Raw genomic sequence first — 26,413 nt, forward strand, 5'->3', positions numbered from 1 at the left:
TTTCCAGTGCTGACTGTTCAGATTACTGCATCAACACCTCCATGGCTTTCAAATTCATTTCACAGGTTTGCAAGAAACAGATGCTGATACCTGATAAGTAGCAGCACCTGGCTTGAAAGCTTGTCATCAGTTCATCAGTGTCTAACATCTCCAGTAACATCTCAGCTTGCTGGAGAAATGCTACCCTAACTATCTAACATATTTCAGTATAGGGAAATAAAACCCCTCTCATGAACTTGTTGACATACTGATTCACACCTTGGTGTTGTTGCTGGAGCTATGTGAGCACATCAAGCCCAACTGAGTGCAATGATACTCATTTAGTGAGCCTGGCTTCCCGTTGCATCCCCAAAGTTGTCTTCTTGTCACAGGAGTTTCACATGACTACAGTACAGCTGAGATTCTTTGAAATATTTTTTTAATTAAAACAAAACTAGTTATTTGCATATGTATTGCTTTTGATTATCAGAAGACACAAGCATGTTTGCAAAGGTAGCAAAAGTAAATGAATGACATAAACTGCTTTCTTCATCATAGACTTCTGAATTTCAGTATTTCGGCTTGTTTTCTGATGAAGGTAAGACACTGAAACAGTACACACATTCAAAAACCATTACACATCAGCCACATATAACAAACACATATCCAACTAGTTTGACCAGACTTCTGTTTTCCACAAGACCAGTGCCTTACTGTAAGACAGAATTACACAGGGAATGAATTGGACCCTACAGTAACAAGGCTCTCAGAAATCCAATTGCAGAATGGCAAAACTGCTGAATAAAGGCACATTAAATAACACTCCTGTCATTCCATGGCAATGCATGGTATATATATAATTGGGCTGTGGCCAATAAAGTCAACAGAAGGATTTGAAGCGGCTTACAAGGGCATAAAGGAAAGGAAAAGTGTTTCTTGCACTGCCAGGAAAGTGAAGCCATGGTGACCACAAAACATGGCTAGACTGCAGTAAGATCATCCCTAAGCCCAGACTTCTGCACAGGCAGTTGCTAAGGGCAACAAATGGGAAAGAGAGGACAGCAAAAACAGTGCTACAATTTTGGCCCCACAGTCACTCCAGGAAGCCTGCTTGGTGCTCTGGCAGTTTGGGAGAGGGCTGAGGTGCTGGGAGGCAGCCACAGGCATGGCAGCTGCCCCACTGCATCAGCTCTGGCAAGGACAGTGAGCTCTGTGCTGTCTCAGCCCCAGTGCCTTTTCTTCCTTACCTACAGTATGGCTCCTAAAGCCTTGAGCCCAGCTTCTTCTTCATCCACCCAAGAATTGGGTGGCTGTCTTCAGATCAAGTCCTGCTTCCTACACTATTTTAAAGCCTCTATTAAATTGCTGAGGCCTCAATACACTGACAAAGTTCAGTGGAAATTCATTCTTGGTTTCTGAGTGCCAGTCTCGGTGTCCGTGTTACATAAGTGCCCATCAGTGTTAACTGGCTTCTCAGTCAGCAAATAGCCTATGCCCATCAATTCCCATGAGCAAAATGTACTAAATCTACACTGTAAATCTGCCTTCAGAGGCAGGACAATTGCAAAGCACCAAGCACCATTAAGCACCAATCAAAACCCAATACTGCCAAGCATGATGCCATTAATTCAACTGATCAGGGTGGTCAATTATTTAAACGAGAGTAATCAAAGCAATGTATGTAACATCCAGAATCACAGTACCTCAGACTAGACAAAACCTGTAGTGCTGATAGCATTGTCTAAAGGCATATCAGATCTCTTATTTCAGCTGCTGCCAGTTTCATGGAATGCTTGTGTCACTGAGATACTAAGGCTGAAAGGTTATATCATAACTTAGAAGGTAACCATCATTGTAAACATACAATCTGTGGTCTGTGGGGCTATAAGAAAGACTCTGCATTGTGTCTAACTTTTTATCCATGATGATACTAATATGACCTTCTTCGCCAGTACTTGTGTCATACGTGTAGAAGATTTCCTCTTTCCTAGTGCTCAGTGTCCTTGTGGCATACAGAATGCCACATAACATGAAAGCATTGGAAACAGATGGCTTGTACTGTCTTGTCTGCCAAGTATTTAGCACATCAAGTGTGGTCTCATTGAGTTTGCTAATCACAATGTTGCCCAGGCTATCTTCTGTTGAATATATTACCCACAACCCACTTTCATCCACAGCAAAGTCTATGTCTTGCCACGATACACCTGCATATGAGAAACGGTTACTGACAGCAGCAGAGGGAAGGGCCTTACGCACAACCTCTTTGTTTGTATGTATATCGTACATGGCTATATTTGATGAAGAATAAACATGATAGTAAAAAAAATTATTGTAAAGAGCAGCACCACTTCCTTCCCCATAGGACAGTTTTCTTTCATACTTTGGATTATACAGCAGCAAATCATCAAAAGAACCATAAATCCTAAAATAGTCAAAATATCTCCCAGCTGTGGTCAGTGGTGCAACCCAATAGATCTCTTCCTCAGGGTTGGAGGGAGAATAATCTCTACCCCAGGAACCATATTTGTAGGAAGATCCTCTCCAGTTCAGCCTTGCAACGTAGGGCTGGCTAACATTCAGCAGTCCACGGTGAATGCAGCTGCCTGCAGTGGAAGAGAAAAAACAGGTTTTCCAAATGTTGCCATTAAGAGAGGTTTTGCACAACATAGTCTCTACAGTGTGCTTACTAGGGAATAGCTCTATGGCAAAGCACAGACAAAAATGCATAATTTCATGTCTAAAAGAGCTCCTTTTGGACCAAGGAGTGTTTCAAGCTGACTTAGAAAGTTGATTTAAAAAAAAAAAAAAATGGAGTACACGTAATTACAGTGAATATTGTGAGGGGAAAAATAAAAAATAAAAAAAAGAGAAGAAAAAGAAAGAGAGAGGAAAAAAAAAAAGACAGCGAACATTCAGCCTCAACCAGGATTAATTTGCAGAAATTAAGTACTTACTGCATCATTCCAGACAGGGGACAGATTTGATGTGTGGTGCACTTGGAAATCCCTTGGTAAATACAACTTCAGAAGCATTTTAGGCTATTTTCTAATTCAGTAGAATGGAGACTGTGTAAGATGGGAAAGAGGAGCATCTGATTTCTGTGTATTTTGTTGAGGAGGGGTAGGAAGGAGAAGCAGCAGTAGTAATTCCAAGGCACCATTTCAGATGAGCATTCTACTGTCAGAATCACAGTTATGAAACAGTGCATCACATGGTGCCTTCTACCTCAGGCCCTCAAATAAACCTGCAAACAGTATCAGTTACAGCCTAGGAAATGTAGATAGTCTTCGGTCCTAGATTTCATATGAAGCAATTCCAAAGAGGGGCTAGCTTCAAGAAGTGATTATATGTACCAGAACAGTATTATTTTCCATACGTCAACTATGAAGCCATCTCCAGGAACATGGAAATATTTTTTTTCTCATTTTGCCATCCAAAATATTCTACTTTTTTGCTCCTAAAGAATATACATGCTTTTGGGATGAATAGGATTTATTCCACAACCATCCATTTCATAGGAACAAACCACAAATTGGAATATTCAATGATGATGAACAGCATTTGGAACAAAAATTTCTAAATGCATCTATAGTAAAAACTTTATTCTTAATGAATATCAGTGACATCCTTTTTTTCCTGACAAACTCTCAGCATTATCAGCCACTGGTAGAAAAAATTCTCCACTCAGAAATGTTTATGCACCTTTGCTAAGTCCAAAGCTGCCACTGGCAAAGCCAGCAGACTTTTTTGAAGTGTAAATATTAGCATTCTATACAACTGCCACAAAAGGGTTCCACACTTTTCTTTGTAAAGGTATTCCACCTGTGGGAGTGGAAGTGGAAATGTCAAGTGACTGAAACTAGTTCACAGGCTTAATGGTATTCTGAGATATTCAAGAAACATTTAGATGTTGTATGAAGGGACATGCTTTAGAGGGGAAATACTGGTGGTAGGCGGACAGTTGGGCTGAATGATCTTGTATGACTTTTCCAACCTCAGTAATTCTATGCTTTTGTGATTATCTGAGGTTTCCCAATTCACTGAGGCGCTCAGCCTTTCTCCTTAAAGATGGAATATCTATCACTAGAATAGGCTCAAGCTTCATATTTCAATTAACCAACAATTAATGGCACAACTGTTTGGTGTTAAGAATGCCTCACAGCACAGAACCTTCATGTACCACCAACTGTGGTGTCACTAACTAAAGTCAAACTTATCTTTTGTTTTTTAAGAATTTCTCTGGGTGTTATGTCATGATTGCTTACTACCTGAATGAATGTGAAAGCTGCTAGTTATAAACGCAGTCTTATGAGGGAACATCTAGCATATAACCTATGTCTCAGAGAAAAAAAAAAAAAAAAGAGAGAAACAACAGAGCAAAATTTATCTTTTGCCATCAAAGCTGGCCATTCCTACCAAAGGGTGGAGTATAATTATGAAAATAAGTTGAAAACTGTCAGGAAAAGCCTGTGTGGTATCTTGCATTCAAAAGCATCCTAGTCTTAGTCTACAAGTAGAAATGTGCAGAGAGTCCACCTAAGATACATTCCTTCAAGAAATACTTGGAAACAAGATATATTGTGAAAAATGAACCATTGCAAATGCCAAAAGATCTTTTGGAGAGGTAGGAGAAGGTGCCCTTTGTCTGGAACAAGGATACACTTGTGGTCTGATTGTCCAGGCAAGTGCATAACAGTTGTGTCAGTGTGGAAAGTCTATTTGGGCAATGAAGCTCTCCATGTCTCCTCCTTTCTCAAAATGTACCATTTGCCTCTTTCCACTATTTAACACCCTCACCCCTCACAGCCATGTGCTCACTTGTGCTCATGACTTGCATGGACATGTGATTCGCCTTCAGCATTCGCTCAGTCTGTGAGGAAGGTGGGAAGTATCTTTGTATTAAATATAAATCAGTGTGCAGAGATAATGCCCCACACCACAGTGGGAACTCCCCTGGGGTCAGCACTGAACCCTAGAGTAAGCCTGCATGATTGAGTGCCTAGGTTACAGCAGAGAGGGTAATACATGTTGCAAACAAACTCGTGTCATATCCCAGCCAATTTAATTCCTGAGATTCTATCAGCTGCAATATGTGATGACCTTGGTTGAACACTCCTTCCCTCCTTCCAGTCACTTGACATTTCTACTTTACAGGCTGAGAGAGCTGGGCTTGCTCAGCTTGGAAAAAAGAAGGCTGTGGGGCGACTTCATTGCAGCCTTTCAGTACCTAAAGGGAGCCTACAAGCAGGAGGGGAATCAACTCTTTGAAAGGGTAGATAACAACAGGACAAGGGGAAATGGTTTTAAGTTGAAGGAGGGAGGATTTAGGTTGGGTGTCAGGGGAAAATTCTTTACAGAGAGAGTGGTGAGGTGCTGGAACAGGCTGCCCAGAGAGGTTGTGGATGCCCTGTCCCTGGTTAGGTGGGGCCCTGGACAACCTGGTCTAGTACTAAATGTGGAGGTTGGTGGCCCTGCCTGAGGCAGGGGGGTTGGAACTTGGTGATCCTTGAGGTCCCTTCCAACCCCAGTCATTCTACGATTCTATTATTCCATGCTCCCAAGAATCATGGCAAATCATTCCTGGCTCTGAGAAGATGAGTACATGCACTTAAGTGCTTCACAAAGGATAAGCCCCTGGAGCAGATAGCTCTTTTCCAAATATAGAACACCAGGGAGGCACTGCTGTGTGGCCAGCCAGGCTGCATCTCTGGAAATGGCATGCTAGTGACAATGCCTCAGCACTTGGCACAGGCACTCATGTTTGGAGGTGCTTATACCTCAACTCATGCAATGAGAGAAAGCTAAAGCAGAGAGTGCAAAATGGCTTGCAGCCTGCCAACTCCATGAATCAATTTGAACTGTGTTTTTCTTATATGTCTATTATGTATTGTTACCTCCGGCATGAGGGCTTCTTTAAGCTGGTGACATATTGAATACATTACAGTGATTAAATCACAATAAACGTATCTCAGAATTAAATGGTTATTAAATGCTCCAAATCTCTTGATTTGTTTAGAAAAACAGAGCACCAAAGCTTGTAGGTAGTGAAGCACTTCTAAGCTCATCTATATGCGACCTCAAATAATTTTTCATGTCATTAAGCAGAACACTATTCCAGATTTATTTTAATAATTCATACATTGTTTCATAAATAAAAAACAAACGTGTGTTCAGCAGAGAGACCTTTTTTTACAAAAGAAATAATAAATTATTATTTCTTCCCTTAAAGAGATCTCTCTGCTGAACACTTGTTTGGTTTTTATTTATGAAACAATGAATTATTAAAATAAAGTTAGAAGCATGTTCCGTTTTAATGACATCAAAAATTGTCTGAGGTTTCTATGCAGAATGTGCTTGATTTTGATTTCCTTGAAAAGTCTCCCAGAATTTTTATTTTTTTTTTAACCAGAAAACTCAGTGGTAGTCAGGGGGTGATTTGTCTTCTTGCACGGGTTCAGAAGAACTCACTGCTGTTTATTCAGCCTAACCCTGCCTCCCTGTCTGGATCTTGTGGGGAAAAAATGCACAAAGGAAGCAAAGTGTCATGTAATTTTGTAAATATTAGAAGGTACTTGAAATAAACTCATATGCATTATGCAAACTTTCATGTCTTTAACTCCTTTTTTGACTGTTTTAGGCTATTGATAAATTAAGTCCTGGTATTTTCACCTTCCCTTGTTTCATGCCTGTGTAGCAAACAGAGGAGAGAAGGGCTAACACATGTACATACACACAGGTATCTACTGCTCCCTGCATAAAGAACCAATATCTCAGCTCAACTGCTTACTAATCCTTCTGATTCATCAGAAAAGGAGCTGTCATTCAGAAGTCACAACTGAAAAGAATCTGACTTCCCTGGCTGATGGGCTGCAGAACCGAGCATGCGCAAAACACGCTGTTGGGTCTTGTTTCTCCAAGCAAGTAGCTGCATGTAATTGCAGAAAGGAAGGGACCATACATGTGGAATCCACATTTATAGGAACTCCCATTAGGGGAACAGAGACCATCAGCAGGCTGGTGCTTCGTTCTCATATGTGCTCCCATGCATCAGATGCGTATCCTTCTCTCCCAGCAGATGACCCACTGCATCTAGATATGTGTGCTGTTACTGGCTGTTACTGTGGCTGGAGACACAGGAAGCAGAACTGCACAGAGAAGAACTTAACTTTGCCATTTATGTCTCAGTAACATGAAAACCCAGAGACAGCTCAGTCTGTCACCAGCATCACTGGGCATGGGCTCAGACAAAGCGAGCTGCAGTCAGAGAAGGCATGTTTACAGCGTCTAAAAGGAGATGGACTGAAGGGCTCAAACTCGTCTGACCTGCCATCAGGCAGTTAACAATTCAACACTCTCTATGGCCAGCAGAGGCATGAGTGTGTTGCCAGAGGCAGTTCAGCCAGTCCTGGAGAGAAGGCATGGGCCATTTCCTTTCAGGTACCTGGTGGCATCTTTTTCTGTATGGATACATTTGTTTCACAACCCGACACCTCCCAAAAAAACAGGTGTCTTGAGATTGTGTAGGTGGTAAAATTTAAGGCAAAAATGTATTTGTTCTAAAACTCCAATGTGAACGCCTGAGTTTCAGGATTAGGCTACATCAAGTCTTCCTCCTGCTGAGAACTATTCACCAGTAACTTGAAATTCTTAATTTCTTAATATACAAAAGCTGGGGAAAACGCTTTACTCTTTTTTTTTTTCTTTTCTTTTCTTTTTTTTCCCTTTGAGTTTTGTTCGACTCACTTCTCCCTGTTGCCTCTGTCAGATAATTTCAGTGAGATGTGACAAAAAATCTGCTTCAGAATCCTCAAAGAAGGTCCTTCCCTTTCTATATTTGTCCTGACACAGTCAGATGAAATCAGCACAAAGGAAAAACAAATGGATAAATATTTCTTCCCACTGGACTGGTGAAGAGAGAGAAGTTGTGCCTTGCTGCAGATAAGGAAGTTAGTGATGATGATGAGGATGAGTAACTATGTATTTACTGATCCAATTTCAGATACCTACATCTCCAGTTGGAAGATGGGGCAAACAAAGACCAGAGATTTCCCTCAGATACATTATTTGAGAAGGAGAGGCTGCTCACTCTGGAAATAAGGCAGCAGAAGCCTTAGGGGACAGAGTCAGAGGAGCTGTGTTGTACAGCACTGAGAAGCAAGAAGCTTTAATTAAACTTGCCTTTAGACTCATAGTCTTAGACAGCTTGGGGATTATCCAAGCTCTCTCTGGTTCATATTGCCTACCCAAAATATGCGGGAGAAAGGAAGAAGGAGGAAAGAAAATGCAGTCTGAAAACAGGACAAAGAGTCAGTTTAATACAAACATTATAAATATAATATGAACTAAAAGCAGGGCAAGGCCAAGTGGTTTGGCAGGAATTCAAGGCATTCAGGCTTGCAGAGAAAACGTATGGAAATTTTGTTCAAATGCTCAAATGAGTGCTGGAGAGCTTTAAAGCACGAGGTGTGAGCATCCATGCAAAGCCTTCAAAGTGACCATCCAGAAAATGCAGCTCTCTCACATACTTACTCCATCTCCCCAAGCAATAATGTTGTTCTACAACCACTTGTTTCCATATACAGTCTGCACTACATAAAACTGCTCTACAAAGTCTCTGCCCAGAGAATATTTGCTCCCTATTAGACGCACAGTGTCACGATATTACAGTCCCGCATGGATTAGTTGCGGTCTGATTCTACACAACACTCATGTTATCTGTACAGCTGGCAACTCCAGTAGTTAGAAGACTTGCCAGCCCTCCACAGTGTGTCTGCTAGTCCATTCTGCCACCCTTGGAATCATAGAATCATAGAATGACTTAGGTTGGAAGTGACATCAAAGATCACTGAGCTCCAACCACTTTGCTGTGAGCAGGGTTGCAACCCATCGGGCTGCCCAGGGCTCCATCTTAACTGGGCCTTGAACACCTCCAGGGATCTGCTCAGAGACAACCCTCAACCCACACATATTTTCCAAGCCTTCGGAGTTTCCAGTTGCTGGAGGCATGAGAAGAACTCACAAATGACACCAAAGGACATCCTTAGATGATGCCTTAGATGGTGGTGACAGTTCACAATAAGTCACCGAAGCTATTGAAGTTCTAGTGATAGGACAAGAAGTAATGGCCTTAAAAAATAAATACCAAGGGAGGTTCCGTTTGGGTATTATGAAAGGTTTCTTCTCAGAAAGAATGGTGAGGATTGGAACAGGCTGAACAGAAAGGTGATGGAGTCACCATCCCTGGTGTTCTTTGTTAGTGGAGATGAGGCATCGAGGGACATGGTTAGTGGGCATGGTGGTGATGGGCTGGCAGTTGGAATTGATGACCTTACTGGTCTTTTTCAGTCTTAATGATTCTGTCATTCATACCACCTGGGAATAATTTTGTTCTTTATGGCTCCCACACAGTGCAGTAGCATTCAAAGGTACCTGAGACATCTGGCACACCAGTCAGGAATAAGACAATGCTAAAGCAATATCAATTTGGTCCCAGATAAACTCTATCTTATCATCATGTCCTGAAAAGCAATACTAATTAATTCTACTATAGTCATAGAATTGTAGAATCACTGAAGACCTCCAAGATCATCTAGTCTAACCATCAGTCTATCACCGTGCCCACTAAGCCATGCCCCTAAGTGCAGTCACTCTATATAGTTACATTTATTCCACCCCAGAGCTATTGACCTGTTCTGCACATGACCTGCCTATCCATGCACAGAGCTGCACTGTGAAGTGCAGACCTCCCTCTTCTACTCTGTGAAAGCTCCACAGATGCTCACGTCAGCCACCCAGGCTTAAAAGCAGCTCCTGCCTCTATCATTCACAGAAGGACACAGCTTTCTTATTCCAGAGCTCGCAACTTTCCCACCGAAACAAAGGTTTGCTGTAGGCTTCAAGATAAAGAAGCTGTTTCTTTCCACACACCGTCACTCACAATAAATCAGTGAGACGTCCTTCAAATACTTTTAAAACATTGCTTGCTTTTTTTTTTTTCTTGCTTTTTTTTTTTTGTTTTTTTTTTCTTTTTTTTTTTTTCTTTTTTTTTTTTCCATTGTAGCATTTTAAGCCTTTGCTGAGCAGCAGAGGGGCCTTGAAATTTTGCTGTGCAGATTTCTGTTTCAGCTTTTTCTCTGCCTGATCCCCAGACAAGGTGATACTTGTGCATCCTGCCAGGGAAGCACAGCAGCTGCCTGCACCACCATAAAGCCCTGAGGAGATCACAGTAGGGATGCTGCTAACCCATGGGAAGCTTATATTTCTACTAGTCCCACATTCTCACCTTTTCAACACGACACCTGAACTTGCTGACCCAAATGATGAGAGGTAAATGCTGGTGGGTGCAAATCAGTGCACACCTCATTTTTTTAATGAGTTCCTTTGCATTTAATCTCACTGATTGCTAGTCAGCTTATGTGAAAAAGCAGGATTCTTCCCCCAGATATTGTGTATAATAGAATGCTTACTCTTTTATAATACTCTGTCAAAAGGAATTCCTCGCATATAAAATACTCAGGGGATAAATGCAGCCTGGTAAATCCTACCATCTGTTAGCAAGTGGAAAGTTTGACACCTCAGCTTGTGGTTCCCAAGCAGTTTGCTCCAGCATATCATCGGCTCAGAGTTCTTCAGACTACAATTCACTTGCAGTGTGATTTTTCAAACTGAGCATAGGCCAAGACAAAAACTACTCTAGTTGTAAGATAATTACCACATGCCCTATGAAAACAGTTTGTGCTTTCTAGGATGAGAAGGAATGGCCTCAAGTTGTACCAGGAGAGGTTCAGGTTAGATATTAGGAAAATCTTATTCTCAGAAAGAGTGATAATGCATCGACTGCCTGGTGAGGTAGTAGAGTCATCATTCCTGGAGGTGGCACTGAGGGACATGGTTAGTAAGCATGGCGGTGATGGGTTGATGGTTGGACTAGGTGATTTTAGTGGTCTTTTCCAACCATAATGATTCTACAATTCTATTCTGAAGTGTGCTTTTGGAACCACAGATATAACCTCCAAAACACAATATCTCCTATTTTTATAAAGAGTAAAGCCTACTTCCACTGAAATCAATAAGAAAACTCACACTTATTTCCCTGTAGCCAGATTTCCCCCCTCAAGGTTCTTGACCTTTTGATTTAGAAGAAGAGTCTTTTGCCTGTGAAGCAAAAGTAATCATGCAAATCTACCTTTCTGAGTTTGCATATACCAACAGCTTTAGCACATCAGTTGTTGCTCATAAATTCTCAAGCAACTTTAAAACAAAATTGCCATGACATGACATAGGTCGCTTTCACAGGAACCATTAGAAATCAAGGCTGGTCTGAAAAAAACGCAGTTTCCCACATTAAAAAAAAAAAAAAAAAAAAAAAAAAAAAAAAAAAAAAGGAAAGGAAAGGAAATTGGAAAACAAAAGTAGAAGGTATGGGAAGAGACTTGCTTTTCACATGCCAGGTGAGAGGGATTTTACAGCTTTTTCCAGCTGAAACCAACTAATGTCTCTGCAAGAGTTTGTTTCCTGCTCTCTTTTTCATTTTGAACCTGTTGATGAATGATTAGTAGCTGCCTGTTCAATTTGTCAAGACTGGATAGTATCATTACAATCGTTTCTAATATTGCTCCTCATGACAAGACAAATGCTTACCTGGTGGGAAATAAGGGGGTGCTGTTGTTTTGTTTTTGCTCTCTTCGCACTCTCTCAATTGATTCTGAAGATATGCAACTTGTCGACGTATTGCAAGGATATTGTTTTTGTCCATTGATTCTAGTTCACTTACCATTATAGTTAGATTTGTGATCTAAGGGGGGGGGGGAAATAATAAAAAAAAAAGAAGTAAATTTTATATTCCTGTCAACTTTATTTTATAGGTATTTGTAGTCAGGTTTAATTGCATCACAGAAGATGCTGTAAAACAATTCTTAAGGAATATACTCTATTCTGCCAGCCTCACATTTCCAGCAGTGCAATGTGATCAGTTTTATCTGCTTTGACACTCAGTTCTATAACATAATGCAAAATAGTGTTAATCTGTACATAGTGTAAAAATAGGTCCTAGACCTAGTAGGTCCTAGACAAGTGCACGCTATTGTATGTGAGAAAGTACTTACTCTTGTCTTGAAAAATATCTTGAAATTTTATTTGCAAAGATAAGTGGTGTTCTCAATCACCTACTTGATGATCTAGAGGACAGTGGAGAAACTAACGATATTTCATTTTCATACGAAGCAATTATTCTCTCTAGGTGAGTGATTAATTACAATTTTGAAAATGTGATTTATAGTCCACTGGGAAGGTGATAGTCTTTCCCATTTCTTGATTTCATATTGATTGGGTCACTGCCCCAGCAACCAGAAGCTAATTTTTTAATTATCTAAGTTAAAGCACAGAGGCTTTTAAGCATGGGTGTCAATAAATTCATATTTATTATAATAATTTAATAAGTTCATGTGCTTAATGCTGTGCAAAAAAAAATCTCTTCCAGGCAGAGAGTTGGCAAAGAGAAAGAGGACTCCGTTTGTTTGGATGGAGTTTTTTCTTTTCTGTACTCTGCATTAAGGAAAAAGGCATTAATAAATTTAAGGTCAAGCATTTCTTTAATTTGTTCTGATGAAATACTGAACTAATACCACTGGCTGCAGTAGAGATAGGCTACATTTCTCCAACCTAAACACTAAAGAAAGTATAGACATTCTGTGTATTGACTTATTTTTGGCTAATTGAGATTCTAGCAGTACCTCCAAATATATTTGATCGATGATGACATTGCTCCCAACAACACTGGATTTCAGCTGAGTGACCAGCATTTCTAGGTTACTGATTTCCACTTTCAGTAACTGGAAGTCCAGTTCTGTGTAAGATATGCTGCTCTGTTCCATATGCTCCACTCTGATGGTTATATTAAGAATTTGCTGTTGATATATTTCAATCCTTTTTGAATACTCTTTAACCTTAAAAAAAGGAGGGAAAAAAAAAAGAAAAAGAAAAAGAAAAAAAAAAAAGTACATATTCAGGTCCAGGTTAGCGAATAAAACAACACTGTTTGACATATTTATCATATTTCTTAGTTCCCCATATATAACATACACATTCTTGATATACTTACTTTTCACATAAACTACATAAACAAAATTATCATCACATGCATTAAAAATGTAAAACTTAACCCTCATTTATTGTTGGCAGTTCCACATAGTCCCCTCAGGAATGCCTGGGGATAACTGAAGGCAGAATTCTACTCAGAATCTTCCTTTTTTTTTTTTTTTTTTTTTTTTCAATTCTCTGCCAATATTGTCTCTGTAAGCTAATTTTATCCTCAGCATGCCAACAACCTACATTGGCAATTTTTTTATTAGAAAAGCTGAAGTGCATTATCTCACAAAAGCAACCCAAGGAGGCTGAGAAACGCAACAAAGGATTTCCACGTTTTTCAAATTTACTTCTTATTAATTCAAAATACAAATAGGATTTTAACACGTGTTACATTTGAATTGTGCCAAAAGTTTCTAGAATTGGTTTTTGTTTCATCTTTGGGGGGTATGGAACATTTAAACATAGTGTTAAAAGTCAAATTGCATTTAAATGAAAGTGGAAATTTTATTGCAGGCTTTAGCTAAATTAATTTACATAGCAGCCTCTTCAGCCCTTGAACCATTAAACGGTTGTCCAGATGAATGTGTTTTCACATATGTATCTGCTGAGGTAAAGGTCACAGCACATGCATTCCAATGCAAAATTAATACTGTAAGAATGTTATATAGACTTGGAACATTCTTCTGAAAATTTTTCTTTAAATTTAACACTTCAGGAAATCTCTGTCTCATATGCTTCACAGAAATCACGTTATTGTTTTTACCTTTAAACCAATATAATCATATCACAAGAGTTAAGAGTAATTATTCATTCATTGTACCAATAACTCTGTATTTATACCTCAACTGACATTTGCAGTATAAGCTCCTTCTCAATTTCTATAACTTTTTCGATTGAGATACTTTTAGTACCCATCCTGTCAATCATTCTTGCATTATCTTCATATTTTTCCCCACCGTCTCTGAAATAGCCTTCAAAATCCTGTCAGGATGTGAAGACCAAAGATTTGCTGTTTCTCTCAGCCTCTGAGACTGGAAGGCCAGCAAATACACATCAAATAAGTCCATGTAATTTTTTCTGAATCTCTTGTGGTCTAAAAAAATATGTATGGGAGCTCATGAAGGACAATAAGGATCTTTTAAGATCATTAGATATCCAGAGAACTGGTTTAAGAAGGAAAACCATAAACGCCCAGGATCCCTTTTTTTTTTAAGTATAATTTTCAGTATCAGCATAACTACACTATAAATCTGAAATGAACAGGCATGCCACCACAAGCTGCAGCAGAAACACCCTGACTCATGATGGATACTCTAGATCTCCCAGGCTAAGCCTGGGTAAAGAATAACTTTAAAGATATTTGTTACAATTAAGCATCAAAAATGACAGCATAGAAAGACCCAGTTCCTCATAACTGGCTGAAAAAAAAAAAAAAAAAAAAAAAAAAAAGGCAGCTGGGGTGCCTTATTTGAGTTGTCACCATCACCTGTTAGGAGAGAAGGTCTGGGCAATGGTCTTGGAAAACTCAACTCTATATGGACCTTTTACTGGTCACTGAAATCATTTTAGAGCTGGAAGATATCCTCTAAAATAGTTCTGAGAAAATATCTTTAAAGGTCAGTGTCTAAACTGTACATCCAGATTTTGCACAACAAAAAAGAAAGAGATATGATTATATTCTGAAGAACATCCAGCTGGTCCATGTTTGAATAACATTGCACTGGTATGTGAAACTACAACTATCGTAGAGGTATTCGGAAATCTATCTAGGTCCTATTGGTCTATTAGGAGTATTAGTCTATTATTATAACTAGTCCATTTTTGGTTTAATAATTAGTCTATTATTAGTCTAATAGTCCATCTAATAGTCCAAAGGGTTATTAGCTTGTCCCATACTTTGTTACTATTAATATTACCAACATTACAACTATTAGTATTATTTTTATGATTGTCCTGTGCAGACCAGTCTACAAACGGCTGAAATAGATTCTTGGAGTTAATGACAGCTACTTATTAGTGAGAAATCTGTGAATTTGGAGTTTTCTTCAGGGTCTTGAGTTTGTGAACAAAGCACTGAGCACAGGACCCAGGCATACATCATTATTTCAGCCCTGATCGCAGAGTGCTGCAGGACACAGACTGGAAGTTCTCCTTCCACATCAGACTGTCTTCATCCAGACAACCATCCAGGTCTTTCAAGGACACCAACACTATACTGCATAGCTGAGAGCTGTCCATGTTAGTTGAGCCTGAACTAGCTCCAGCACTCTTTAGTGCTCTGTACAAACACACCAGCATCTCAGTGGATTTAAGCTCATAGGACCCCTGGCTTACCATTAGACAAATGCAGTTTTCTTAGCAGTGATGTATTAATAGATCTATACTGTTTTTGCAGATAAAACCAGAACATACACCAAGCACCGTGGTGCAGAGTGAACATTCCAACCTGATCAGATCTGGCTCAGGGATTTCTTTAGCTGAGAAATATCAGTTGAAAAAAAAGGGAACATAATGTTGCTCTGTTGCTTGGCAGACAGATTCAAGCAGCTTGTAATTCCTGCTTTCCTACAGTATCTGTGTGCTAGTGACTGGCTGTTGTCTCTTGCTGGACTGGCACAGAAATTCTGTGCATGGCCCATGTTTAGGAGCACAGACCGAAAACTGGTTCTGTCTGCTGTCACATTTGTCATAAAGGCCTTAAGTAGGGCATAATGAGTGCACAGAGCTTGAAATAGGAAGAAAATGGAGCGATATGATGTATATGTAGGGAAAAGAGAAAGAAAAAAAAAGAACTAGTTTCATTTGTTCCTCCACCTTCATGGAATGAAAAGGGCAGGGAAAATCTTCAGTGCTCATATACTGTGTCGTTTACCTGCAATTGGTATTTATCAAAACAGGTTTTGCAGCATGCAAACAGACACTTCTCTAGCATACATTTAGAGACTACAGAAGAGGGAACTGAAGTGCAAGATGAAGATGCAAAAGAAGAAAAGAAAACATGGATAGATGAGAAAGAAGTGACAAACCAGCAGTCCTAGAAAGCTACTTGGCCTGGGGCTTTGGGCAGCTGTGACCTCCACAAACCCATAACGAGCACAGCTGGTAAGCAGTCTGCAAGTTGACACTAAGGAGAATTCCACTCCAGGTTGATCTATTTTGAAAACAGTTCTTCCTGGTGGAGGGTAGGAGTGCTTTTTTCTTCTGTCTTTGTTAAGCAAGGATGTCATGATCACTGCGAGTTAAGTTCTGAAAAGTACTCTCTCTCCTTGGGATAAAGTGCTGATCCATCCCTGTTACTGAGGTGTCCTCTCCCCTTTCTTATTGAGAGGAGCAGCCAATTCCCGCTTTGATTTGAAAGGTTAATTTTCTTCTGTAATCATAATTATGCTGGCAAAGGTTGATGTGACAGAGGAAAAATTAGTCTGGTATTTTCAGCCTACAGTTTGCACTCATTTGGCGCATGAGAGCATCTCTTTATCTGCAAGCTTCCCTGCCTGCTGTTTCTATAAAAGGACCCCCTTGCTTTTTTGAATTAGTGTACAATCAGGCAAAAGGTTAACGATTCAATCAGGCTGTTTATCTGGGACTTGTAGCACATGGAAAGCATCTTTAAGAGGGCCCAATCCTGAAGCTCTCACCCAGGAAAATCTCCCACGAGCCTCAAAGAGTGTTTTAGAAGAGTGAGTAAAGCATGAGTTCTCAGTGTCCAAAAAGCAAGCACTTAGAAGAAATCACCACCACTGTGCTGAGACTAGGTTGAGCTGAGAAGACAGACTGGGATCTGAATTGCCAACAGAATTGCAGATGGCAGAATGATTCCCCAGAATTTTGTTCAGGATATTCTGTTCTAATAACGGTTAATAATGAGAACAAGGCTTTCATTGCACTGTTCCATTATTTTCTTCTTTCTGTGAGTATTATTACAACCGAGTCGTAGTATATGGGACTTCACAAGAAAGAAGGTGAAGTATCTGTGTATATAGAGGCTCATGCATAAAAAGATCTTAGATTGCTTAAGTTCAGTTATCAACAGGGCAGTGCTTGGGAGATTGCTCTTTTCTGCAGAAAAATAGCAATAACAACAACAACAAAACAAAACAGAAAAACAACATCATAACTGATATAAGTTGCACACATATAGTTACACCAAAATACAATATTTGTTTTTATTTCTGACCCAAGGTGTCTCTTTGCCTGTATCACACTGCAGTGTATGTCACACTTCATCTAACCAGATGCATTGTAACTCTGCTTGGCTGATTGGTCTCGACAGGATAAAATCCAGAGAAGCCTGAGTGAGGTCAAGAATTGTCACTGTCTGCAGCTAGAATTGAAAACCAAGGTCAGCATCTACCCTGCAGTACACTGTTGGGCACCTAAAGACAATACAGTTATACCATTTTATACCAGCTGGCAGCCTGGACATTAAAGTTCACAGCAGGGATTCAGCTTGCCCTCACTTGAAAGATGAGTTTCAGATACAAGCTTAGACATCTAATTTTAGGTATCTATAGTAACCTGTGTCTTCCTATGAGCAAGATGCCTGAACTCCCTGTAGAGTCAACGGACATCTGAGGTTGTCCACACAGAAAGATCAAGCAGCAATTGAGATGCACTGCAGATCTGTGAGGTTGGCAGATATGCCACTCATCCTAAATGGAACATGCACTGCTCTGAGGAGGGTATTGGTAAGAGGCCAGTTCCACCATGGCAAGCGACTGGGAAAAGTGGTACGCAAACACTTTGAAGAATCCCACCAATTTTCTGTTTGGGAATCATTGCCTTGCTCTTTTCCCAGTGCAATTAGTTTTAATGCTGGCAGTGACCACAATAGGAACAGTACAAAGATCTGAAATCTCAGTGACTGTCATGGATCATTAACTGAGCAACACCTCCTTCCTGCAGGAGGACAAGTAACTCCTGTGCTTGGGAATAGTGGCCAGCTTGCCTTCCACAACCCCACTGACAGCTGAAGGTGCTTCATCATCAGCTTCAGTTCTTTCAAATCTAGTGATTTCAACTGATCTTTCCATAGGATCCTCTGCCTGTTGTTGTGGTGTTTTATGCTTAATTTCTTATCGGTTCCTGATTATACCAGAAGAGGTTTATGAATATTTATGGTTAGAATTTATAATTTAATGCTGTGCCTTTTCTGCTGATTAACTCAAGGACACTTCATTCCTTAAGATGCCTGGTTCCTGAAGAAAACACTTTCTGCTGGACACCTCATCTGAATCCTGAATATTTATCCACCACCAAAAGACAAAGGCAGACTTCTGCCCTCACAGGCAGCTTCCCCCATTGCACTGCAGCACGTGTAGGTCTGTCTGAGTTTCTCAGAAATTGATCTGATTTCATACAACAAGCAGCCAAAGTAGCAGAAGAGGTGTTTGTCTTTGAAAATAATACATAATTCAGCACTCTCCCTGCCACAGCCTCAGATGTTGACACAGAACTTTGTTTGTTGGATTGATTTTTAATCCATGAAAACAAAAAGAGTGAGGGAACAAATATTCACCTCACTTCCTCACTCTGAAATGTGTTGACCTTACTCCTCCTTCCATTCATTTCCCTCTTGCAATCTGGCTGGCTGGATACAAACGATAACACAAGAAAGCAGGAGGCTTGGTTTCCTCCAGTTCTGTATAGCAATCACAAAACAATAAAAGTGAGCCTAAAGGGAAAAATACCGTACGCCTTTAGCTGCAAGGGCCTAAAAAAGAAACTAAGGATATTCAAATGTATGACACGCTACAGTGTCAGAGATTTGAGATTTAATCACCCTTCTCCCTGTCCTTACAGAGACCTCTCTCCTGCTGTTTGAAAGACAGGTCACTGAAAAGTGCTGACTGCTGTACTTTTTCACAGGAAACCATTTTTCAGCCAAGATACAATTGTTACATTTGCGAGAAAAGAACACCTTACTTGAGAAAGCTCTGCCTCAAATTTCTGCAAGAGCGTTGTGGCTATCACTTGCAATTGCTCGACCTTCAGCACGGGAAAGTCGGTATCCGGCAAGTACACAGAGCACTGACAACTTCCATGGTCATCCAGAGAGCCAGTCACGTTGGCAAAGAGCTGCAAAAACAAGGCAATAATGAAAAAAAAAATGTTAATATACTTCTCTAGAACCAGTAGCTAATGCCTGGCAATAATCTGACAATCATCAACTGTCATCAACAATCATCAACAACTTTGCTGTTAGTTTTTTTTCACCTTTTTATTCCAAGGAATTCCTATTATCAGGTAATTTTTATTTTTTTTTTGGTTCAGCCTTACAAATCTTTCAGAAAAAAAAAAAATTAAATCTTGCTGTAAAAATGTAATCTTTGGAAAAACAGAAGCATAATAGTCCTTACTTCTCCCTTACTTCTCCAGCTTGCAATAAGTTACCCAGAGAAGTGGGGGCCCCAACCCTGGAAGTGCTAAGGCCAGGTGTTTATGGGGCCTTGGGCAGCCTGAGCTGCTGGGTGGCAATGCCCATGTCAAAGAGTTGGATGATCTTTGAGGTCCCTTCCAACACAGGCCATTCTATGATCCTATTAATCTTATGGACAATTATCCTAAGAAAATGAAATAATCTTACCAGGAGGTGAGAAACCACACAACAGCAAGAAAATAATAACTTAGTAACTTATGTTGTATATTTACTGCTCTGTTTATCTGAACTGAATTAATCAAATCATCTAGTCATTTCCATGCATAGAGCTGAAAGCAGCAAAATAGAAAAATAGTGACTGAGAAAGTTTTGAAAAGAAACATGTTTTGTTTGAAATTTCTTAGCCAGCCCCAGCAAACAGGCATGAATTTAATTATCTACTAGTGAAAGGTGAAGAACTGAATACTCAGGCTCAAGCTAATGTAAAGATACCTCTCTTCCTACGGTGTTGAACATCACACTACACATCACTGCCCACTCACTCTCAGCCATGGATAACTTGCAAAACTGTGACACATGCCATTAGCATGAGTTGCCTTGTCCTAGCTGTCTGCATACTCACAGCATCACCACCGGAGCAACGGATATGGTGTTTGGAAAGGTCAGGGCTGGCAATTCATGATTGTGCCATAATTTATGGTCAAATCACATAATTTCCACTGGGTTGAATTCAGAGCATGCTTGGGGCAATGAAATATTTAGGTTTTGTTTGTACACAAAACATTTGCCAGTTCATAAACCTATCACAGCTTTATTAATAAATTTATTTATTGTTCCTTTAAAATATTCTGGCACGTACTTCAGTGAAGCTGCATATTTTTAAGCTAGAAGTTTGCTCTTCAAATACACTTCTTTCTATAATCTCTCCTCTTGCCTTGCAGAAATTCCAGTGTTATTCATCTATTTTCTTATTCTCTCTCCTTCTTAAAAATCAAAAGAAGCAAACAACAAAACTATTAACCAAAAGATGGAATTTCAGCACTTCTTCTCTCACTTTTTCACAGTGGTTTCATTCAATTTCCTCACCACCCAATCAACCTAGTGATGGCCAGCAGCAAAGCCCAAGAATAGAGCAGCAGCAAAAAGGAATGATCCATGTTCACACTTCTGGCAACCTCTTTCTGCAGCCATAACAGCATGTACCTCATTTTGAAAGAAATCATGAAAAGATGTTTTATATGTGTTATTCAAGCACCATGGTCCTTAAAACTCCAGGCCAGACTGCTGAAGACATTTAACATGAAAAGAAGCAAAGAAGTATCTCATAGGATTCAAGAGTGTCCCAGCACATCATTTCTATTGATTTCCCTGCCAGACAGGTTACGAAAGCACTTCTGAATATCACACTGAAAATACACTGCAAACTAATTCTGAGTACCTTTAAAGATACATCTAACAGAATGTAAACTAGTATGAAAAATAAGCCCCTCAGTCCTTTGGTCTTAAGAATAGGTCACTTGGGAGCTTTTGCATTTCTGATTCCTCTACATGGGCATGATAAGGATGGTACATTGCTCAGCAATAACAGGAAAATAAACAGGAGGGGGGGAAAGAACAAAGAAAGAAAGAAATATGGCTTACTGACTATCTGTAGGACTGTCATGTGCATTGGCATACTGTTGAGTGGAAGCTCTTGTATTCCATCCCTTCCGTATATAGCACAGATATAATATATATATGTACATATTTAATATATATGCATGCATATGCTAGGAGAGAGTATACTACACATAGAATAGCATAATATGTATTACACATATGTATGTGTTTCTATATCTAGAAATGTGTGAAATATAAGTTTTACATTTCACTAAACTACAGTCCTAACTATACAGAGACATCCATTTTTTTCTGTGCTACAGTGCTCATTCCATATGTCAAATAAACTCTTCATAAGCATACTCAAATGATCACCCGAAATGATCCTGCAGAAAAACCTCCAACTTGGGCAATCAAATTCCCTATGAAAAAACAATCATTCTATTTTAATATTTGTGTTGAAAGAGAGCCTAGAGTTGAAGGCAGAGCTTCACTGCATTCAGTGCTATTTATATGCGTGCCAAGAGACAGTTTTCCCAATGGAGAAGGCAGCCTGGGCAGGGAAAACTACTTCCTCTCTTCCATTGACATTGCTAACTTTAGGATTACGATATTGATGAGAAAAAGAAGCATTTTTTAGTTAAGATCCTCTTGGATCAGCAAGTGCTTCAATCAAGATATAACAGCAGTCAAATGATGACCATACAGCAAAAATGTCTTTCTTTATCCTATGGAAAAATGCACAGGACAAGCTGTTACTTTTCATGGATTTGTGTGTTTTTTAAAGTTTAATAATTTACATTGAATCTTTAAATGAGAGCAAACTGTCCTATCCTACAGCAAGGACTCAACAGCAACATTTCACTGTAAAATTAAGCTGTTACATATACATATTTGGAGCTATGAAAAATGTTTCTTTCCCACATCCCTTCAATTTAAGAAAGACACCAAGAGCCAACAGGTACCTGATCTGCTGAAAAAGAAAATGTATTCAGTTACCTAAACTGTAAATTAGAGTTATATCCTCAAAACAGCCTAACTATTTCAATGCTCCATTTCCAGCTACATTGCATCCCAGTGGCATTCACAATTCTGAATTAGCTTCTCGCTCTTCCTAAGACAGAATGTGATCCGCAGAAACCATATGGCAAGGATAGGAGCCATCTCAGCTGTACGAGGAGATGGATGGATTTAGGGTCCCGCTCCTAACTCCATTTAACTTTTTAAGCTCTCAGCTGGAGGTGGAGATTTAACACTCTCTTACAAGATGTTTCTCCATACATCCCACACTGGGCTAGCCTGAGTGATGAAAAGCTGCTGTCAAGCTGTCTACTGTCTTTGACTTGGGCTGGAGCTGTGCTCTGGGTAGACACCGTTCTTGATGCTTAGGTTTCAGGACCACTCAGAGCAATTGTAGCCTGTAGAATCATCTCCAAAAGCAAACATGTTACTGAGCAGTCACTGACAGAGGGAGGCAAAGAGACTCAGAAATGCACAGACCTTGGACTTGAGCACTGTACCAGAATTCTCAACAATTCAGGTTCAAGTCCCTCTACAAGTAAATAGTTGAGTAAAATTTGAACTAAGTAGAACAGGGAGAATCAAGATTTTCTCACTCTCATCAGCCTCTTGAGGACACTTTTCAAAGGTGACAGAATACTGTTTCAAGGCCCTACTTTCATTTGCATGAGGAAGACAGAATTCAACAGAAGCCTTCCTCTTCCTCCAGGGACGTCATCACCACCAAACTGTTTGAAAATCAGTCATCAGATGTCTGTGGCCCAAACTGTTTCATATCTGGGATGCAATGCAGTAGTCATAAGGGCTGTGTCAAATCATTGCATGTGACCAAAGCACAGAATGACGTCAACAACACTGACAATTTTGGAAATTCATCTCTTCATAGATCCTAGATCACAGAATCACAGAATTGTAGGGGTTGGAAGGAACCTCTAGAGATCGAGTCCAATCTCCTTGCCAAAGCAGGCTCCCTACATAAAGTTGCATAGGTAGGTGTCCATGGAGTCTTGAATATCACCAGAGAAGGAGAATTCACAGACTCTCTGGGCAGCCTCTTCCAGCACTTTGTCATCCTCACCATGAAGAAGTTGTTTTGCATATTTCTGTGATCCAGTTTATGGACATTTCCCCTAGTCCTATCCCACAGACCACTGGAAAAATGTTGTCCATGTCCCTTTATGTCCCACACTTAAGATATTTATAAACATTAATACGACCATCTCTGAGTCTTCTTTTCTCCAGGCTGAACCTGTTCACTCACAGGGGAGATGCTCCAGGGCTTTTATAAGCTTTGTGGCTCTCTGCTGGACTCTTTCCAGGAGATTCTTGTCTTTTTTGCATACTGAGCCCAGAACTGGAAACAGTACTCAAGATGAGGCCAACCAGGGCAGACCTACTGGCCACGATCCTCTTAGTGCACTCCAGGCAGGATGCCTTTGGCCTTCTTGGCCACCGTGGCACACTGCTGGCTCATGGCCGATCTGTCATTCATGAGGACCCCCAGTTCCGTCTCCACAGAGCTCCTCTCCAGCAGGTCATCCCCCAACTTCTTCTGACACATGCAGTTATTCCTTCCGTGGTACAAGGCTCTACACTTGCTTTTGTTAAACCTCATCTGATTTCTTACTGCAACATCTGGGTAGCCTGACTTACCTGGATCAGGGCTAAGCCTCCAAGTGACTATGTTGCGTTTAAAAAATGCATGGAAACTTCTTAGTTATACTCTTTCTCAGATTTTATTGAACAGTTAGCAATGGACATACCTTTGGGGAGCTGCGCTGGCTGGTAGCCTTCTCGTTAAGCTGAGTCAGATATTGAAGTGTGCTGACAGGAGGAGTCTAAAATGGAAAGGAAAGCCTCTTTCAGTGCAAATTCCTACATTTGTCACCTTCCTTTCTCTACCAGCTAGCCACCATCCTACAGCTACAAAGCACTTTGATTTTACTACAGGAACCATCCCCAGAAACTATAAAATTAATTGACTTCTCTTGACAACTGGCATTTCCCTGAGCACACTGTCACCTTGCAGACACCTTGTTCCAAAGACAGGCTACGTGTGGCCAGAGGAAGGCAGGGGATGCTCAGCCTGCTCAAGAGGTGTGAGCTGGGGCCATGACAGACAGATCTGGCACATCTGTGTGGCAGTCGAAAACAACAGCACTGTGTCCCCCTGCCCTAAATTCACAGGCTGCTGTTCTTCCGGCAGTGACATCTGCTCCAGGCCTCCCAGATTGCGCGCCTGCTCTCAGAGCAGGACTTGCTGCCCCTTCAATCTAAGCCATCAGGTTGCAAGCTGTGACAGCTGGGACACGTATCCCACTCTGCTCACAGTGGAGGGGACAACATCCCTATGGGGATGGAGCACGAGGTGAGCTGCCACGCTTCTCAGCTGGGAAGCTGATCCACCTGGGAGTCTTTTATATGATAAAACAACATACATCCCTTTTAATGTTCAGATGTGAACATATGTGCCTCCCTATCACAGAAAGGAGAGCAGCTGTCACCCTGGCGTTGTACATCCCTGGAGGTCTGCCACAACTACACGGAGTGTGCTGAGGATGGTGTACCATGGTGATACAGCATAATGCTGCCCACAGGATAGCCTCATCAAAACCTGTTACAAGGTGGGAATTGCAGCAACACACCTCAGTGTCAAATGGTGTGACAGACATAGCACCAAATGGGCTTCTCCCCAAGGAGGACACCTATTGCTCAGTCTTGCTGCATTTCCCAAATCCCAGCCCCCATTCCTGAGCCAGGGAATGATGTGGAGCTCCAAGTGGGCAGCAAAGGGGACAGCATGGACAAACTTTTGTAGGACAGTTTATCTAAGCAATCCATTTGAACAACCATATGTGTGTTCAGGCATGGTGTGAGAGTAGATAGTAGCAATTAAATTACACAAACACAGAATCAGTTTTAAGCCAAGCAGAATGAGGAGAAATATCTCCTGTTTAAGTTTCCTCTCCTCGGTTTATCAACATATATTTAAATCTCCTTCTTGACTCCTGAAGAATCAAGGAGTCTTAAAATCCAGATTGGTGTCTAAAGCAGACATATCAGAGTCACTAAGAAACAAAGTGGGAGTCTTCCTAATGTTAACTGTAGAAATAGTAAAAGGCAGCCTCTTGGGTCAAGCTGAGACAAAATGTTTTCTTTCATTTGGGAATGCTTGAAATCTATTTTGCAAACTTTTTCTAATGACAATTTAAGCCTAGTTTTAAATTAAAAATAAAATGAGACCATAGAAAATCAAAACAAATCTCTCACTAATGCCATTTTTTACATATTTTCGAAGTTTTCTCTTCTGCCCTCCTTCCTGTTACTTTTTCTTCCTGATTGATGTATTTGATTTGAACTGTTCTCATGCATAACCAGATATAGTTTTAGGGGGAAGAGGGAGAACACTCCACACAAAACACCCAGCATGGCTTTCATGTGCCTGGACAGCCATTATGACAGCAATCAAGCAGTTGGGAAAGCCCCCGCCTTCCAACTCCTTCCACATCAAAGATGTGTATCCTTTCCTCTTACAAGCCTTTGCTAATTAATTAGAAGCTACACAGAGCATTTAATATCCACTGAGATTCTCACTGGGAGTTGCACTCATCTAACCAAAGGCAGAATTTGACTCTGATTTTAAACCCATGCCTCATTTTTACATTTATTACCCAGTCCCTGTACATCAGTCGAGAGGAGGATGGAGAAATACTTTAAACTTTCTCCATGCAAAGATCTCAGCATTTGTCTAATAACTTCCCAACAACCTAAAAAGATTTTGCACCAATCTAAATGACATGAGAAGAACCAAAGGCACAAAACTTGGATGATGATATCCCTTCTTACCACTTCTGTAGCTGCTGTCACGGTTGCCTGTGTGATTGTGCCCTGCACAAGGAGCAGCAGAGCCACCTGTATGTTCTTCATCTCTGCCAGCAGATGTAACAGCCAGGGAAATGGGAGCTCTTTTTATCATCGGGGCTGGGGATTTCCCCAGCCAAATCTTAAGGAACTTGCTTGATATTTTATGTTTTTTGAAAAGTGATGTCATAAAATCTTGTGAAGGTGTCACATTACTAACGCACAAAGACAAGTTACTAACCGACAGAAATTAACTGACAATTAATTACTGTCACCCAATTTCCCGAAAAGAAAGTGTTCCCACATGGTGCATTATCTAATCTTAATCGCGGTTATGTAGGATAACAGGTGCCTGTTTGCTACAGCGGGTTGTAAGAACTTCCTCTTAATTTGTCTCAACCACAAAAATTCTCATAGATCTATCCTAAGATATGCAGACAATACAGGTCTGATCTGGAGAAGAGCAGATCAGATGAGACATGCAACAGG

The 26,413-nt window shown here is 40.4% G+C and overlaps 1 protein-coding gene across 1 annotated transcript; it reads right to left on the reverse strand.

The window, feature by feature from the left end:
* Positions 1-401: 401 nt before the first annotated feature.
* On the reverse strand, positions 402-26,057 carry OLFM4 (olfactomedin 4). Its single transcript, XM_052705613.1, has 6 exons — positions 25,910-26,057; positions 23,827-23,901; positions 18,991-19,143; positions 12,711-12,923; positions 11,620-11,773; positions 402-2,582 (listed from the first exon to the last, which is right to left on the reverse strand). Exons 1-6 carry the CDS (start codon positions 25,988-25,990, stop codon positions 1,789-1,791), a joined length of 1,470 nt encoding a protein of 489 aa, XP_052561573.1. The 5' UTR covers positions 25,991-26,057; the 3' UTR covers positions 402-1,788.
* Between the last annotated feature and the right edge of the window lie 356 nt (positions 26,058-26,413).

The sequence above is a fragment of the Tympanuchus pallidicinctus genome, unplaced genomic scaffold, assembly GCF_026119805.1.
Source record: "Tympanuchus pallidicinctus isolate F22 unplaced genomic scaffold, pur_lepc_1.0 scaffold6, whole genome shotgun sequence".
Classification (NCBI taxonomy): domain Eukaryota; kingdom Metazoa; phylum Chordata; class Aves; order Galliformes; family Phasianidae; genus Tympanuchus; species Tympanuchus pallidicinctus.